We start from the raw sequence: 17,333 nt of genomic DNA, 5'->3' as shown, positions 1-17,333 counted from the left end.
TATCTCTCGATGTTTATATGTTTCGGCTTGGATCTGCTGCAATTAGTCAAATTACCTTGATCCTGTGAGATTTGTAGTTCCCAATGCGACCGATAGATGTTTATCTTGTGCTGTAAAGTGCCGCACAATTACTTGTATAGAATGCAAAATTGGCGTAACTTCATTATCAGATGTAATGAGACAATCAGCGTCAACAGTGTTTGAAAAATTTGTTTATAACATTGCACTCTACAATATGGAAATGATTCAGTACACTTTTGTACTTTTTATCCGTCGTTTCCAACGCTGCATTAACCCAATACCAGTCATTCCGATTGTTCCAACACCTAACAGAGCTCCAAAAAACTCTAAGAAAGAATAGCCACCTAATGAACGATTCAAGATTTTTTGCTGTGATGAAGAAAGTGGAGTGATACCAAGCAAGAATGTCTGTCCATATAAGAATATTTTCTCTATTACCGGCTTACTTTCATCCTTGATTTGAAGGCATTTGTCAGTCAAAATCTACACATATAAAGATTAAGCGTATCAACGTACAACATTGTTCTTCAATTGCCCAGATAATACTTCAAAATCAATTTTCAATCCATCCAAAGTTTTTTTCAATCTCCTTTCTCCTCTTTCCAGTTCCTCAATTTTGGTGCTCAACGCATCAATGTCACGGTTTCCATTAGTTTCTTTCTTGCCATCTATTTGCTCAGCATTGATCCTTTCTAGATGGCTAGAAGGATCGGACAGTAAGTCGAGTTTGGAAGTGACAGAGTTGATAGAGCTCAATAGGGACATTTGATAGGAGACTAAGGCTTCTGCTATTCTCGAGTCCTACATAGACATTCATTACAATCCTCAAGAATAAAAAAGAGAATTCAGAGACCTACAAACGTGGTCTCATAATGAGGAGATTTCTCTTGATTTGCGGAAATGGCTGCAGAGGAATCGCGAAATCGCCAAGGCTTGTATGGTCGATCATCCGGATTCAGGCAGATGACTGGTTCATGATTATACCGGATGTAACGTTATAAAGCACGATGCACTTACTATGTTGAACTTCTCCGTTAATCATATCCTCCTGGAATGTCCCTTTGGCCGAACCGCGGTTGATGAGGAAAGCAGTAGGTTTCCCATTCTCTGGAGCCTTGGGACATCGACTACCGAGTACACCTCCAAACTTTGCCTCGCCTTCTTGTCCGTCCCATACAATTTTATTCTTCAAAACTGTAAAGTCTCTTGCTGAAGAAACAACAATCCCATATCCCCAATACCCTCCCGAAAAAGAATTATCAGTGACACTGGCAGAATGAACAACGCTTTCCGTGTCATCGGACCAGCTTGCAGGACCAATCACGATACCAACTTTGAAATATCGTCCTACGGCATGTAGGTGATTGTGATGCACAGAGACGCCTGTGTAGTCCCCACCCCATGGTTCATAGTCCACAAGATTGATACCACCTAAAACCACTCGGGTACGAGAGTAAATGTGGTTATGCTTGACTTTAGAGTTTGCAGAGCCGAAAAGCACAATGGCACCGTCGGTTGTATCATACACAATCTACAACAATGATCAGATGACATCAACGGAAAAAACACACATACGTTTCGCTCCACGATAGAATCTTTGCATGCCAGACTTATGCCGTCCGCCCTAGGATTTCCCCAAAGAGGATTGACTTCATCCATACCATCATACTCGTCATCCCACTCCTCTCCACATGGTCCCTGTAACGTATCAACAATTTTCTCTTCAAAGACGAACAGGATTAACAATTTCATTGTCGGCAACATGTCCAGATTTGCACTGCTTCATATCTCCCTCTCTGTAATGCAAAGCACTCCATCCTCTATCACATGTTCAAATCTTTTCGGAAACCAACAAGCAACAGACATACCTGGGCTCGTACAATCGACAGTCTCTCACCGTTTGACTTTCAGCATTACCTATTTCCACCAATGCATCACCTTTCGGTACTCTCAGCAATTGCGGTCTGTTCCCGTCTATTATTAGCGACCGTATGACAGCAAAAGAACACTGTTGACAATCGGCTCTGTAGATTGATGGCAATTAACTGTAGTCTAACAGACTATCCAACAAAACGCACCTAATTGCAGAAGCAAGTTCTTCCCCTTCAACCACCAGCATGGCCCTTTCTCCGTCTTTTAGATTACCCAAGGTGGTCAATGTTTGGCGCGGGGATGTGAAGACAATCGAAGAATTCAATCGATGTACCGAACCCGGACACAAGCTCACAACCGTACCTTCGCCTCCTGTATAACCGCAATAGCACCCGCCATGTAACCACAATCAACGACAAAGCATTCGCAAACGTTAGCTCGCTACATGATAACAGGACATGGAAACATACCAGACGAGAACGCGTCGTTGATGGGCTTTTCCGTTCCAGAAACCAGACACTTGGGCGAGTGGCCAGATTTCGCTGTCAGCACAGCTGGCAAAAGGAGCACCAAACACAGCAGGCGCATGGCAGGAATGCCCAACCTCCTTTTTTTCCTCGCTTATCTTGATATTTTTCTCTTAAAAAGATAAAATGTGGTTCTTTAACAAAATCAAAAAGAAAAAAACGCGTCTAATATCAGAAAGTATGGTTAAATTTCAGGAACTAAGATAATGCATTCATTACGTAACATTTTAGTTTATCTTGATCCGTTTACTGTTATCTTTTGCCAACCAATCCTTCCATTTATTATCTTTTAATTAGACAAGGAAAAAAAATATTAGAAAACAATGACAATGAAACTTTTGAATCCTCCTCAAGACGCTGTCAAGTATTTATCTTTTGATTCTTTCTTTCCATTCCCACTGATAAATCGTGATAGCTTTTGCAACTTTGTGACAGAAGCACCAACACCATTTCATGCGGTCGCTCGCTTGACAAATCGACTTTTTGTCTCCGGCTTTATTCCTATCTCTGAACGGGATCCTACGCCCCACCTGAAACCTGGAGGGAAATACTATTATACTCGGAACCAGTCTTCTCTTGTAGCGTTCACCCTCCCCGCCAATGCCATTCCGCAGACTGCCATCTCTTTTGCTGTGGGCCATCTTGATTCTCCTTGTCTGAAGGTTCGTCCTGTAAGCAAAAAAACAAAAGCCGGATATCTTCAGGTTGCAGTCGAGCTCTATGGCGGAGGCATCTGGCATTCATGGTATGACCGAGACCTCTCTCTGGCGGGACGGGTGATTATTATCAATCGTGAGGCTCATCAAAAGGATGATCCCAAATATATCTGCAAGCTTGTGAAGATTGACCGACCCATCCTGCGCATCCCTACTCTGGCCATTCATCTCGACAGGACTGCCAATGATTCTTTCAAGTTCAACAAGGAGACAGACTTTCAACCCATTGCAGGATTGGTGGAGGAAATGCTGAATGAGTCTGTCCAAGTAGGGTCTGCGGCTATGAAGAGGACTCATTCTGGCAAGACTATGCCTCAGGATACTGCCTGTGCATCATCTGGCAAGGGGGATGGGCTGAATGTGTCCAACATGGAGCAAAGACACCACTCTCTGTTGTTGGCTGTACTTGCGGATGAACTAGGTTGCGAGGTGGTAGATATTCAAGACTTTGAGCTGTGTGCTTGTCGATTCATTCATTTGCATGCGCTGAGCTAATACAATGGCAGATCGCTCTATGACGTTCAACCATCTACAGTCGGTGGCCTCGCCAATGAATTCATCTTTTCCCCTCGTATCGATAATCTCATGACTTCGTACGTTATCTTCAAGTTATTGCGCTCAGTATTGCACACTTTTATCTGTCGCTCATGCCTAGTTACAGATTCTCAACTATTGAAGCATTGATTGAAGCAGTCTCCCTTCCGGACGCCCAAGACGAGCCAAACATCCGATGCGTCATTCTCTTTGACAATGAGGAAGTTGGTTCAGTCTCTCATCAGGGAGCAAAATCCAACCTTCTGCCTGGATTTGTAGAGCTCATTACAAAGACTGGAACCTATGGTGACGGCGGCTTCTATGAGATGCTGGCCAAAAGCTTTTTAATCAGTGCCGATATGGGCCATGCTGTACGTTATCATCTTTTGCCAGTCCCACATCATGTCTGATTTTTTTTCTTAAAAGATCCATCCCAACTACGAAAACCGTTACGAATCTAACCATGCGCCCAAGATGAACGGCGGCGTTGTAATCAAAACCAATGCTAATCAACATTACACTTCTAATGGACCGACTACATTTCTTATCAGACGGGTAGCAAAAAAGGCCAATGTTCCTTTACAAGAGTTTGAGGTTCGGAATGATTCTGTTTGTAGCTGTAAAATACTTCATTAGCTACGCTAACTTGGTTATTAGACTTGCGGCTCGACTGTTGGCCCACACCTTTCCACTCATGTTCGAACCATCGATGTTGGACTTTGTCAGTTATCTATGCACTCTATCCGCGAGACTGCTGGCTCCAGAGACGTCCGCTATTACATTGACTTTTTCAAGAGCTATTTTAAAGGATTCGGAGAGATTGACAGAGAATTGCGAGTTGACTGGCATTGATACCTCAAGTTGGAAGCATTCGGAAAGGAGAGCGGAAGACTTTGAAAAACGTATAGGGTGTTTGATTCAAATGCAAGGGCAATAATTAATATGTCGAGAATAATGAATGCAAATTCTAGTGATGCATCGAGCATTTTTTTGTATTAAAATACAAGTCGGTACCAGTACCACAATAACAAAATTACTCAACAAAAATACAACTAATAGTGCACCAGGCAGCTTAAGTAGATTCTAATTGAGTCTATCAAGATGAAGATGGTACAACTTGTACAAGAATGGTACAAGAAATTAATAACCACTTAATCACTGAAGTCCCAAGAGATGGGGAAGACTCCTTGGCCGAGGTTGTCATTGCTGAGCTTTCCAAACAATGTTGGAGACATGTCAAGGGAACCATGGGCACATCCTGGGCACTTGTCAACGACAGTGGCAGTGGCTTGGTTGCCATTCTAATGATTGTTAGCTACTATTCATGGGGAATAGCAGAATGGATTAGACTCACTTGGGTGTTGGTGATGGTCACGGTCTTTCCACAGGCGCTGCTTAGGCCACTGGCAATAGAACCGTATTGATCGGCATTCAGAGCGACGACCATTTCTGAGTCGGAGTTTGTGTTGCCACAAGCACCCAGGCCAACGGCATAGTAGGTAGCCCTAGAAAAAATGTCAGAAAAGAACCCCAGTACCAAGACACCACAATGACTTACTTGCCAGAGAATTGGCCGTCACGCTTACTAGAAGTAGGAGCGGCAATGACGGCAGAGGCAGCAAAGAGAGCGATAGCAAGTTTGGTAAACATCTTGTCGATTTTGAGTTGTGTTTTGGCTGGTGTATTTACAAAGAGTGTTGTTGGTGTAGACCTTTTCTTGATGATTTGTTGGACTTGATAAACAGCCAGACCAGCCTCCTTTTATACCTTTTGGAGACCACATTTCTCTCTTTGAAAAGATTTTTTTGAGGCCATCCCCTCTGTTTACTATCGGGTCCAGAACATGCTGGAGATAACTCCTAGTGCCCCTGTCTCATCTCTGTCCTCTTTTGCCGACAGACTTGCCAACGTTCGTGTAGACAGCCAAGCGCCGGTGATAGACGAGAGGTAGCGATTATTTCATGACATTCTTTCGTCTGCTCTGGAAACATACCCCATTTTGTCGAGATCTTGATTAGAAACGTAACCTTTGGCATTTGCAGGGCCACAGCGGAGTCACCGAGTGACAAAGATATCAATTGTGTGCTTGCAGAAGACGTCAGTGAATCTCGGAACGACCTTACATTATCCTTTCCCTATTTTTCTAGCCGGAATCCAAGGAATGCCGAGCCCAGAGCGGTGGGTTCGGAAAGCCAAACGGCATTTGGCCCCGACTGCCTTGAAAAGAAGGACTTAGACCGCAAGGGTTGGAAATTTTATCGTAAGGATGGAGAAATAAACAATTGAAATTGCTCAAACTCCTGTTTAAAAGCGAAGGGGTCTCCGGCTTTTTTGGATTTTAATTTTTTTATTTTATTGCCGAACCGAAAGTGTTTCAATGGATTCTTCTCCTTTAATTTTTTTTATTTTTTCTCCGACACCGAATCACCGAAGGATTAATAATCCTTTTCTTCTTTTTTCTAATTTGGTTTCAAAGTTGATTTTGTCTTCCAATACACAATACATGTGGTTAGGAAAATACCTTCTTTACGTACGTTGTATGGGTGTTGAGAAGACAGCAAGACGCTCCAGGTCAGACGATTCTAGTCAGTGAAACAAAAACTCGCGGTATACATCAAACACACCTATGAAACGATATGGCTTTACGAAATGGAAAAAGACAGAAACGCCCGGAAAGATTGCGAGCGCTCCAGGCGGCACGACTATGGTTTGATGAGTATCGAGGTTGCAATGATCAATATCGAGAAAGGATAATACAGACGCCCGATTGCTGTCAGAGTGCCATGAGATGGAGAACACTTCCTCATTGTAACCGTTGTCGTTGAGCTGGCCAAAGAGGAAAGGAAACATGTCGAGAGAGCCTTCGTTGCACTCAGGGCACTCGTCAACCACCTTGGCAGTGAAGGTCTTGCCGTTCTGTCGACAATGTTAACAAAGATCAAGCAAAGGTGACAGATGATACTGATCTGCTGGTTGGTGGTAACAGCATTGGAACTGCATTTGGTGGAGAAACCGTCGTGGTCCTTTTGGTACGGAGGTCAGTTGAGGGTAACGACAAGCTCGTCGTCGGTGTTTTTTCAGCCGCAAGCGCCTGACTCGCCAGTGACAGTGTAAAATGTGGCACTGTAGCAACGAGTGAAGAGAATCAAGAAAGCAATCGGAGGACCTACCGGCCGGAATGGTTACTGCCGTCAGAATCAGAGTCTACAGTACCGTTATCGACAGTTGTGCTGGTCTTGTTGGAGGCAACACTAAGAACAGCAGAGTTGAGAGTGGAAATGATGTATGCAGCGCTACAACCAAGAGTCATGTTGAAAGACGAAGCATTATGGTTTACAGGATCAGCAGGAGCAGCGAAAAGAGCGACAATGAGTTGGGCCAACATTTCTAATCTCAAGTGTTGCGTAGAGCAGTGGTTCTAGTGAGTGTTGATGAGCTGAGAGTTTTTTGTCTCTTTCGATGTAAAGACGAATGTGGTTTTGCCTGAAGAAAACAGTCTTGCCAATCATTCAAATCTCCAGTGACCCACTGTAGAGGCTGCTTTTTAGAGGTCTAGGATACCCATGCCGTGAGCTGGATAAATCTCTATGCAGATGAAAATTATATGAGCCTCAACAAATCCTAACCATTTTCTTGTTTAGCCCTTTTAAGGAAATGGTTTGTCACTTGATGTTCTAGGATCAGAAGGCGAAAAAATATTGCGATTGAGAAAAGATAAACATTACAATCCCCATGTATCCCTTCCATGTCTTAATGCCCAACTAGCCCCTTTTTCGACCAATCTGTAGAACACAGACTGGAAGAGAAAAACTCATGCAGGATAGAAAAGAGGGATTCGATAAAGGGCAAAGAGTGTTTATATTCGACAAGATTTTTCTATCAGGGATTTAGTCAGATTTGGATTCTTTTGAGAAATTTTGTAGACTGACCTCGTTTCGCAATTATACAAATATTTGTGTGTAAAAAGCAGCGCCTAAAATCTTGCCATCCGCTACCATGGGTTATTGCCTTTAGTTTCCAGCTGAGCGCCTTGACCATATTCAATTAAAGGCGGTTTGAGGATGTTGGTAGTAATGACTGGTTATTCCTATCCACCTAAAGACTATTAGACAGTTTTTCTAATTCAAATAATTAGCAGCAAGCTTCCTGCCCGGAAACCCTTGAATTAAAGACCGTTTTCCCAATACGTTTCGAGCTGTATTGTAAAAGGTGTACGACAGCATGGAATTGGTGTATAAAGATGAAACGCGCCGATAGTACACAAACGTTTACTAATACGGCATGTGTTGTAGCGTATACTACAAAGTCTTTCATTTACGTACAGTTATTGTTTCATGAAAAGGTTGTGTTTCTCCTGACGTTGTAAGTGTATTAAGCTAAGAGCCGTAGATGACCGTTTGCAAGAATTGATAGTGGGCACAGGGTTGTGGTTTGAGGATATACTTTGCACTTCAGAAAAACACAACGAGTATTATGAGGCTATTAACTATTCGTTACCTGTCCAAGTCAAGATTCGGTGTCGATAAGCATTAACTTCAAATGGCATACGCTTTCCAATGAGTTTAACGTGAATGGAATGCAGGCTGGTAAACTCTTTCCATAGCTATAAACAACGTCTTGGAAGCCAGGAAACAGATTGAGCTGGTCAACAACCCATGCGTTGATCTCTGCAGGCACTCAAGTTGGCACAAAAGCCAGAAGAAAGAAATGAGATGGATATGTTTAAGCACTGTCGCCCTTGTCCCAATCATCAGTTTGAAATTTCCATCAAACAGTTATAAGTTAACCTTACATGTTTTGTGACACCTTTTAAATGATAGATTTTATGGAATAGCTTCTGAAGCTCAAAGATCTGCTCTTGAAATGTGCAACATATACAAGATGTTGTCTTGAACATCTATAGTGATGATCGATGAGAAGAAATCCTAATTCAATCTTTCTTATCCAACAAAGCTAGGTAAATTTAGCACTCAGACACACATACTTTTGGATTATCTTCTCTTGGCGTAGTCTGTCAAGAATGCTAAAATATTCGAATTTTTCACATAATCCCTGTAGTCGCCGTTGTCTTTGTTGCAATCATGATGCAGGCCGGTAGGGATCATGAAGACCAGTGACTAAGCTCATCGGACGTTGTCAAACTGGTGTTGATAGATGGGTTTACATCTTGCTGCTGCTAGTGTCAGAGGTACTTCTGGTTAGAGAGACATTGGCAAGTTTGCACAACAGACCCAATCTAACTCAAACAGAGAAAACATTGTAGGTAACTGTGATTTCTTGTCCCATCACGAATATCAACATGAGATAATCCCTTTGTTGATATAACAAGTCATTGAAAGAGATTGTGTTTGAAATGGTCATCAGGCCACTGCCAACGTTAGCCATACTAGTTCGAGTACAAGGGAAGTCCCGTTTGGAAGTCTTCAGCCTGTTTAGCAGCTCGAGTGATTATAATCATGGTCTGTGTATACTCCACGTCTCTTGGATCGTTGAATGCCGTAATTGGTCTTTCATTCTGTTATCGTTGAGAGCTCATGTTGTCAATACTAGTTGCCTGGCGCATAACACCTACTTAACACCGCAATGAACTTGACACTAAACTCTTGCATCCCTAACGTTGCACTGAGTAAACGTTGTATGAGTCCGCTGAGTGATGGTATCTTCTGGTGCATGAAGGATCTACAATTGTGATTTTCAGCCTTGGATTGGTAGCACAAATGCTGTTTTGGAGCGATAGCTGCCTTCAACAGATTGGTGATACTCTTTTATCGTTAAAATGACTATTGTGACCTTTGTACAATTTAATACTGAAATTGTCATAGCACATAATGGTCAGAGTTCGGTTTGGAGATTCAGAGAATTCAACCTATGATTTGTCACCCTGTTAAGCATTGTCTTCAGAGGAGGTAAGGCAAAATTTTGCAAAAGTTGAATTTCCCCAGGTGTATAGTTGTTGAATGTACAAAGAGAAAGAAAAAATCGGATTACAGGTAGAGTAGGAGAAAATCTCCTTTACCTAACGACGGGACCATCGGCGTTAATAGGTCCACCACTCTCGGAGTTTTCATGAGTAAACAAGTTTTTCCCGCTTTTGATCCCGCATGGATTGCTCGAAGTGATCCACGAAATCATTGAAACCATTTCCAGCTTCAAAACTAACTCTTTGTAGGAACTCTTCATCATGGTAAGCAATGTCTCATTGACTTTCCATATTATTCGCTGATCCTTTGTCTCTTCTCCCGCGTTTTTGAACGTTCAAACCTCTCTCAACCACATTTTCGCTTTGATTTTACATCTTCCAACTTGTCAAATACTAAACCAAACTGGGGCTTTTGGATGGATGTAATGGATAACAGGGCCGAGTCAGGACTAAGACCGTGAAGCGATCTTCTCGAGTTCTCATCGAGCGATACTACCCCCGTCTCACTCTCGACTTTCAGTGAGTATACATTTTCCAATAACGTGAGAAGGACTTGGAAGAGCAACTATTGGTGAAACCGGAGGAGTCAAAGATGGCGAAATTTACAGAGAGTTATGAGCTATGCGCTTAAAGGAACTGAACGTCTGTTTTATGGGATTTAGAGAAAGGTGGACATGCTGGAGGAAACGAAGCAATGGGTCACTGGCAACATTTGGCTGACATTCTGCTCAGCACCAACAAGCGAATTCTCGATGAAGTTGCTACTGTCCCATCCAAGAGGTTGAGGAACAAGATCGCTGGCTGTGCGTTTTGATTATAATCACTTTGAGATGTTGTGCTAATGAACTGCAGTTACCACTCACTTGATGAAGCGAATTCAAAAAGGTCCTGTGCGAGGTATTTCTTTCAGGCTGCAGGAAGAGGAGAGGGAGCGAAAGGATCAGTACGTCCGACTACTAGCTTCATGATATTTGGTTTCATAATAACATTCGCGTAGATACGTCCCCGAAGTCTCTGCTCTGGCCTCTTCTGATGAGACTCCCCTTGAGGTCGATGGCGAGACCAAGGACCTACTTAAATCCCTTGGTTTCGACGACCTTTCCGTCAATGTCGTCAACGTTTCCGCCGCTGCTCCCCGAGAGAGGAAGGGCAGGTTCGTCCCTGGTGCAAACCGTACTTGAGTTCCTGGGAATTTGTAGCGTGATGAGACCATGATTCATTGAACAACTCACTGGGTAACAAGTGGATACAAGAGCTGGAGCCATTAAGCACTTCCGAGTATATGATGGATGCGGAGCGAAGCTGCAATTTAGTGTTCCAGAATCGCTGAAAATTAATCTCTGTACATCTCTTTGAATTACGGACTCGCTGACCTGCCTTGAAATCCAATTTTCGTCATTGCAACTCTTGAAATGTGACGCTTAACGACCCAATGTCCCACCTTGACAAACCTGGAGTGAACCAGCAGTTCATGCTCTTCATATCAGCTTTTTTGACCATTTATCCAAACAAGAATGAAGCGACCACAAGAGTTCCAAGTGATTTGGAGAATGTGACAGTATATCTCCGGCAAAACTTTGTAATACTTGATTAAATATGTTGAATGATAATACATGTCGCTTTGAATACAAAACGAGAATTGCTAATCTATCGTACAATTTATGCTCGATAGTGAGCTGGTTTTTTATCTAAAAGATTTATATTTTTGCCAAACGGCGATTCTATTCCCATGCCCTCTTTGCTTTCTGTCTCTTCTCCTGCAAAATTCTTCAGTACTTTTCCACATCATACGACTCACCTTTCTTCCCTCTCTTTCCTTCATCTTAACCTCTAATTTACTGCTCAATTCAACAGCCTTTTCTCTACCCTTTTCCAATTTCGCTCTCTTCTTTTTCGACATTTGTGAATTCTTTTTGTTTTTCTGAGAAGGTTGGACTTGTCCTCCGGAGGTGATCATGGTCGCTGGAAGACGAGGGTTTTTGGCGAGTTTTGTGGGATTGACTGGGATGGGCTGAGGTGCCGTTGAGGATGAAGCGGTAGGTGGTTCTTCAACCGTGTCATTGGCTGGACCATGGTTTTAGCTTTTATCCAACTATAGGAGCTATATTACCTGCTCACTTGTCATAATGTATCCTTTTTTGGTTTGCCGTTAGAAACGTAGAGTATGTTGAAGTAAAGATTTCAGAAATGAGGAAAGAGAGCCAAATGCAAGTTTTTAAATGGACTGTTTGAAGTGTCCAGATCTGCGCCCTGGAGTAATTTTCTGTTTTACAAAAGTTTTCATAGTATACTGTATATTTTCGTAATTGCCAGTTGGTGGCTCTTTCAAGCGACTCACCAAGCCAAAAGCTAGTTTAATGCGTTGCTTCAGTTTAGTTCGAATGGCCGCTCTGGCCATTCTTTTCTTGACATCGTTTTTCCTTGTTAAAACTTAGTTGTTTTGGAATCAAGAAGTCATAAACACACCAATGCGACATGAAAGGAAACGATGTATGCATTGAGCATATACTCATAGATGGTTACTCATTAAATCACGATAATATCAGAAGAATGAATTACAAACTCAAAATATATTGACTGGTGCTCCAGGTAGCCTTTCTTATAAATCAACAAATGCCTCCAAAGGGTCCTTATCTTTACAAAGAGTGTGCCGTCAAACTGCGGGAAGCACAGGAACAGAACGACCTAGTCGCTCTTCCAATACCAGGTGATGGGGAACACTTCCTCATTGTAACCGTTGTCGTTGAGCTGGCCAAAGAGGGAGGGAGACATGTCGAGAGAGCCTTCGTTGCACTCGGGACATTCATTCACCACCTTGGCAGTGACGATCCTGCCGTTCTGCAGAAGCAGCATCAGTAGACGATAAGTTTGATATATTCAAATTACCAACCTGCTTGTTGGTGATAACAACCTTTCTGGTACTGAGATCGGTTGAGGACAACGATGAGCTCATCATCGGTGTTTTCCTAGCTACAAGCACCAGGTCCACCAGTGACAGTATAGAAAGTGGCACTATATTAACATTAGTGTCGACTATGAGAAACGAACGGGAAAAGACCAACCGTTTAGAGTAGGTGGTAGCACGCTTCTCAATCTCGCTCTCCACAGGAGCAGCAAGGACGACGGTAGCGGCAAAGAGCTTGGAAACCATTTTATTGTAGTTGTTTTTGCATCGAGCAAAAATTGACAAGGAAATTGAGCGTTGGTATTGCTTGAGCTGACTCTTGCATTATATCGGTGATGGAAGCATTATATATGTCGCAGCAATCGCTTTTATTTGTAAGAGATTAGATAAATCAACTTTTCGAAGCCCATCGTCCTAACACAGAAGTCCAGAGCTCGACCTGCCAATGAAATGATTTAGTAATGTCTCTCATTCTTCCTCAAGGTCCCTCTCTCTCCTTCTCCACCTTGTCAATGGGCTTCTTCCACCAGTCAATCAAGCGACACACAGATCAATTGTTGGTAAAAGCTTATTGGCACTTCAAAGCCATATCGACAGCGATGGCTGCTAGCGATCAGTGAACACTGGTCCCAATTTTGACCCTCATCCTTCAAAACGCCAAAACCTGGCCCGAAATAGCCGTTGGGCAAATGTGCAGTCGCAACGAAAAAAACGGAGTTGGGCGAAAGATGGAAATCAAATTCCAAAAAAGAAAAGTGAAAAAGGTAAAAGGGCTGTCCAGGGTAAGTCACGTGTCGAATCCCTCGAATTTCAATAAAGTGGCGGGTCTCGCGTGGATGGAGGTCTAGATCGGGACAACAGATGGATAAGTAGGGATTGGGCATTTGGGGTCTTGTAGAATATTTATCCGCCGGAATATTCAAACTGCTGGCAGCTAAGTCCGAAGATATGGGAAGTAGATTGACAGCGTTGCAGCCCCAACTCGCTGTGACTGTCAGGATCACTGGATAGCAGAAAAACCGTCGCTAATGTGCCATCTGGTGGCTAGATGTCGTATATCCTGTTTTGACGGACGTTGAGCACCGCAATGGCCCAAAAGGTACATCCAAGCCACAGACTTGGAGCACCCACAAAAATATCCTAGAAGGACAGCGAAGGCTACAGACATGTCCCAGGTCTCGAGCCTGGTGTTCTGAGTGTCTCGAAGTGTTGTATACAGTAGAGAGAAACTTGCAGTCTCATGGTAGCGCCAAAAGCACGATAGAAAGTTGCAGATTGGAATGGTCTTTGTTGATGGATCACTCTGTTCTATATGTCTTTCTTGCTGATTGTGCTTAAGATTGTTAAAGCGATCTTGTCGCTGTCTTTGAAGGAACGAGAGACCGCCAAAGTTTCAGTTTGCCACTGCGTTGACCGGGAAGAAAAGCTAGAAATTCAATAACTATCCTCAGAAAAGGGCTTTACCGACTTCATTACCAATTTTTTTGATTCTGACAGACTGTGACTCACAGTCTCGTATCGTCTTGCGCTCCATATCTTGTCGACACACCTTCTCAGCAAGTCTACATTGATTTTTAGTATTCTCAGCTTATAAAGAACTTGTACCTTCCACTGATACCTGGATTTCGATGCTACCGCTTGGGAGAAGCATGGTCTTTTTGTTTTTCCAGAAACCAATCAGCCATGAACTGTCAACATGAACTCATGAATTGTCAAGTTTGCCTTTCGAAATGGCACTGTGCGTGATATGAGTAGTTTACACGCATGAACTCTCAAGAGTCGATTATCAGTCTCAATGATGCGAACTTCTCCTCGTGGATTTTAGACATAGCGCCATTTGACAGCCGTCCACTAGTTCTCAACGGAAGTTGTGTGATGTCGTTTGAGCGTTGGTTGTCAAGGAGTTGACTTTTTGTAAGAATGTTGACTATTACTGAGCATTTGGAGACTGCGCAAGTATTGTTGCGGCTCAGCAGCATCTGACCTCTTCAGTATGCCATCATATATACTTTCCTATCTGTTACGTGGTCGTCGACGCCAACGATCAATTCAAAGAACAGATAATAGTAAGAAATGTTTGTTTCCATGCGTTGATTCTCTCAACTAAAATTCCTGATAAACCGAGTCTTTTGCGATGATAACGTATGCAATTACCATGATGATGTTAATAAAAAATCAAAAATAATTATTCAAAAGTGAGAAATTCATTTCTGTAATTGGGAATTTGCCACATCAGAAATGGCCGGATATTCCCGGAGGTGGAGGCAGAAATCTCAAAATTATGGTTTCTTCAAATGGTTTGTATTTTTGCGCATTCAATCTCATATATTTTGCTGGAATTCAAAATAATGGCCAGCTCAACGCTCAATAACGACCAAATCAGCGAGATTCAACAGTCGGGCGACTTTGCTATCAAGAGCGAAGCAGTTACTCCCAAACTTGGTATGCAAGTCTTGTAGCAATAGAGTGGTAGGCGCTGATTATTACCTAGATACGAGCCAATGGCCACTTTTATTGAAAAACTATGACAAACTGCTCGTTAGATCCTCACACTTCACCCCCATACCTACTGTATGTCAATCACAAATGTCAAGAAGCAGTCTAATCCGATTCTACAGGGTGTCTCTCCCCTCAAACGAGATCTTCAATCATATGTCAAATCAGGAGTCATAAATCTCGACAAACCATCCAATCCTTCATCTCATGAAGTTGTTGCATGGCTCAAGCGAATCCTTCGTGTTGAGAAGACCGGCCATTCTGGTACTTTAGATCCCAAGGTCACAGGTTGCCTGATTGTCTGTATAGACAGAGCCACTAGACTTGTCAAATCTCAACAAGGAGCAGGAAAAGAGTATGTCTGTGTCATTCGGTTCCACGACAAGCTTCCGGATGAGAAGGTTCTCCCTCGAGCTTTGGAAACTCTGACTGGTGCTCTTTTTCAAAGACCACCACTCATCTCTGCCGTAAAACGACAACTCCGTGTACGAACCATCTATGAATCTAAACTCATCGAGTACGACAATGAACGCAATCTTGGCGTCTTTTGGGTTTCTTGTGAAGCAGGCACTTATATCAGAACTCTTTGTGTTCACCTTGGTTTATTGCTGGGTGTTGGTGCGCACATGCAGGAGTTGAGACGGGTGAGAAGTGGTATCACTGGCGAAAACGACGATATTGTCACAATGCATGATGTTTTGGATGCTCAGTGGTTGTACGATAATACTCGAGATGGTGAGTTTTTTTGGATCTAGTTTTTGGAGATGTTGCTGATGTCCCACTACTAGAGTCCTATCTTCGTCGAGTCATTCGTCCTCTTGAATCGCTTCTTACCAACTTCAAACGTATCGTCGTCAAAGATTCTGCCGTCAACGCAGTTTGTTACGGTGCAAAGCTCATGATTCCTGGTCTTCTTCGTTACGAAGCTGACATTGAAGTTGGCGAAGAAGTTGTTCTCATGACCACCAAGGGTGAAGCCATAGCCATTGGCATCGCTCAGATGTCTACTGTCGATTTAGCCTCGTGCGACCACGGTGTCGTTGCCAAGGTCAAGAGGTGTATTATGAACAGAGACTTGTACCCTAGGAGATGGGGTCTTGGCCCCAAGGCACAGGAAAAGAAAAAAATGATTAAAAAGGGCGAGTTAGACAAGTATGGCAAAGCCATCGAAGGCGTTACACCCAAGGATTGGACAAAAGGCTACATTGATTACAACGCCGCCGATAGTGCCTCTGGTCTCATTCCCACGCAGCCTGAAGACAAAATGGATGTTGACAGGAAGCTTGGGGCCGAGACGGCGGTCAAAGGGGAAGAAAAGAAGCGAAAGCGCGAAGAGACCGATGAGCCTATAGCTACTCCATCAAAGGCCGATGGAGACAAGAAAAAAAAGAAAAAGATCAAGACTGAGGATGGCATTGAACGAGAAGAGACGGCAGAAGAGCGAGCAGCAAGGAAGGCTGCAAAGAAGGAAAAGAAGGACAAGAAGGTGAAAAAGGAAACGGACTGAAAAAGCTAGGAGGATGAGGATGGATTGCCTGGCTGTTGGGTTCTTGGTTTTTGTATGTATCGTATCATACTTTCGTTTCTTATCTGCATAGCATTGCTTCCCATCGCTTTAACATTTGTTAGGATATCAAATTTCTCTGTGTACGCTTGATTGGTAGCTCTCTATCAAGATCAAGTTTTAATCATCAAGCTTTTGTGCTTAAGTCTATCGCTACATATCTGGTGTAGGAAACAACAATCTTTCCGAAACTTTGTTGACCAAGGTGGCTGACGACAAGCCAATCGTAGTAGCAATGTCAAGTCGTGCCATGATATTAATATGGTATAAAATCAGAAGATTTTGTCGCGGAATGTACATGCTCACATCTTTTAGAGCTTCTTAGCTTCTTTGGCACCAAACTTGCTCCATTATTTATCTCTGCCTACAAGTTGCGCCTCATCCTGAACAGTTGCCAAACGAATCCTTGTCTCTTATTGACGAATAAAAGGAGAGAGTCAAGCTATGTAGACGTCAAAATGACAATGTGCAGTTCTTGTTCTACGAAAAGCATCCAGATCAGACAAACGCTTGGTACATCGTCTGGACAGGTATACCTATTATCTGTCCAAGTGATTTGGTGGCTCAAGAGTACCTGCTTATACACTTTTTCTTACTAAAAAGTTTAAGCTACCATGACCAACCGAAGACATCAAATTTGTTCATTAGCACTAGAAGTCATATTCGCAACATCAAGTATGTTTTTGTATAAAAGAAAAAGTACAAAGAAGAATCGGATGCAGTTGGTTTTGAAATGAGTAAGCCCTAGTGACTCCGGTGACTATAACAATGAGCTATT

At 42.9% G+C, this 17,333-nt stretch overlaps 8 protein-coding genes across 8 annotated transcripts; 3 read left to right on the top strand and 5 right to left on the bottom strand.

Annotated features, from left to right (window-relative positions):
• Positions 1-246: 246 nt before the first annotated feature.
• Positions 247-2,481, bottom strand: L203_100174 (uncharacterized protein; the record flags this gene model as incomplete). The annotated part of the gene is made up of 9 exons (XM_066209637.1): positions 247-474; positions 538-822; positions 879-988; positions 1,039-1,552; positions 1,597-1,719; positions 1,766-1,841; positions 1,890-2,045; positions 2,100-2,265; positions 2,364-2,481. The coding sequence occupies 9 exons, from the start codon at positions 2,479-2,481 to the stop codon at positions 247-249; spliced, it is 1,776 nt and encodes a 591-aa protein (XP_066065734.1).
• A 268-nt stretch (positions 2,482-2,749) lies between these two features.
• L203_100173 (uncharacterized protein) lies at positions 2,750-4,522 on the top strand (the record flags this gene model as incomplete). Its single annotated transcript, XM_066209636.1, has 6 exons — positions 2,750-2,784; positions 2,836-3,591; positions 3,643-3,729; positions 3,798-4,041; positions 4,097-4,279; positions 4,328-4,522. 6 exons carry the CDS (start codon positions 2,750-2,752, stop codon positions 4,520-4,522), a joined length of 1,500 nt encoding a protein of 499 aa, XP_066065733.1.
• Positions 4,523-4,821: 299 nt separating this feature from the next.
• Positions 4,822-5,320, bottom strand: L203_100172 (uncharacterized protein; the record flags this gene model as incomplete). The annotated part of the gene is made up of 3 exons (XM_066209635.1): positions 4,822-4,971; positions 5,025-5,175; positions 5,229-5,320. The coding sequence occupies 3 exons, from the start codon at positions 5,318-5,320 to the stop codon at positions 4,822-4,824; spliced, it is 393 nt and encodes a 130-aa protein (XP_066065732.1).
• A 1,427-nt stretch (positions 5,321-6,747) lies between these two features.
• L203_100171 (uncharacterized protein) lies at positions 6,748-7,055 on the bottom strand (the record flags this gene model as incomplete). The annotated part of the gene is made up of 2 exons (XM_066209634.1): positions 6,748-6,793; positions 6,841-7,055. The coding sequence occupies 2 exons, from the start codon at positions 7,053-7,055 to the stop codon at positions 6,748-6,750; spliced, it is 261 nt and encodes an 86-aa protein (XP_066065731.1).
• A 2,796-nt stretch (positions 7,056-9,851) lies between these two features.
• L203_100170 (40S ribosomal protein S17) lies at positions 9,852-10,771 on the top strand (the record flags this gene model as incomplete). The annotated part of the gene is made up of 5 exons (XM_066209633.1): positions 9,852-9,854; positions 10,027-10,109; positions 10,323-10,393; positions 10,443-10,533; positions 10,588-10,771. 5 exons carry the CDS (start codon positions 9,852-9,854, stop codon positions 10,769-10,771), a joined length of 432 nt encoding a protein of 143 aa, XP_066065730.1.
• Positions 10,772-11,311: 540 nt separating this feature from the next.
• On the bottom strand, positions 11,312-11,715 carry L203_100169 (uncharacterized protein; the record flags this gene model as incomplete). Its single annotated transcript, XM_066209632.1, has 3 exons — positions 11,312-11,341; positions 11,389-11,654; positions 11,709-11,715. The coding sequence occupies 3 exons, from the start codon at positions 11,713-11,715 to the stop codon at positions 11,312-11,314; spliced, it is 303 nt and encodes a 100-aa protein (XP_066065729.1).
• A 560-nt stretch (positions 11,716-12,275) lies between these two features.
• L203_100168 (uncharacterized protein) lies at positions 12,276-12,741 on the bottom strand (the record flags this gene model as incomplete). The annotated part of the gene is made up of 4 exons (XM_066209631.1): positions 12,276-12,428; positions 12,481-12,501; positions 12,587-12,602; positions 12,653-12,741. The coding sequence occupies 4 exons, from the start codon at positions 12,739-12,741 to the stop codon at positions 12,276-12,278; spliced, it is 279 nt and encodes a 92-aa protein (XP_066065728.1).
• Positions 12,742-14,843: 2,102 nt separating this feature from the next.
• On the top strand, positions 14,844-16,498 carry L203_100167 (centromere/microtubule-binding protein CBF5; the record flags this gene model as incomplete). Its single annotated transcript, XM_066209630.1, has 4 exons — positions 14,844-14,937; positions 14,987-15,066; positions 15,114-15,726; positions 15,780-16,498. The coding sequence occupies 4 exons, from the start codon at positions 14,844-14,846 to the stop codon at positions 16,496-16,498; spliced, it is 1,506 nt and encodes a 501-aa protein (XP_066065727.1).
• Positions 16,499-17,333: the final 835 nt, after the last annotated feature.

The sequence above is a fragment of the Cryptococcus depauperatus genome, chromosome 1 (genome assembly GCF_001720195.1).
Source record: "Cryptococcus depauperatus CBS 7841 chromosome 1, complete sequence".
NCBI classification, from domain to species: Eukaryota; Fungi; Basidiomycota; class Tremellomycetes; order Tremellales; family Cryptococcaceae; genus Cryptococcus; species Cryptococcus depauperatus.
Note: the sequence above shows the minus strand (reverse complement) of the source record. Positions and strands in the feature narration are given on the sequence as shown.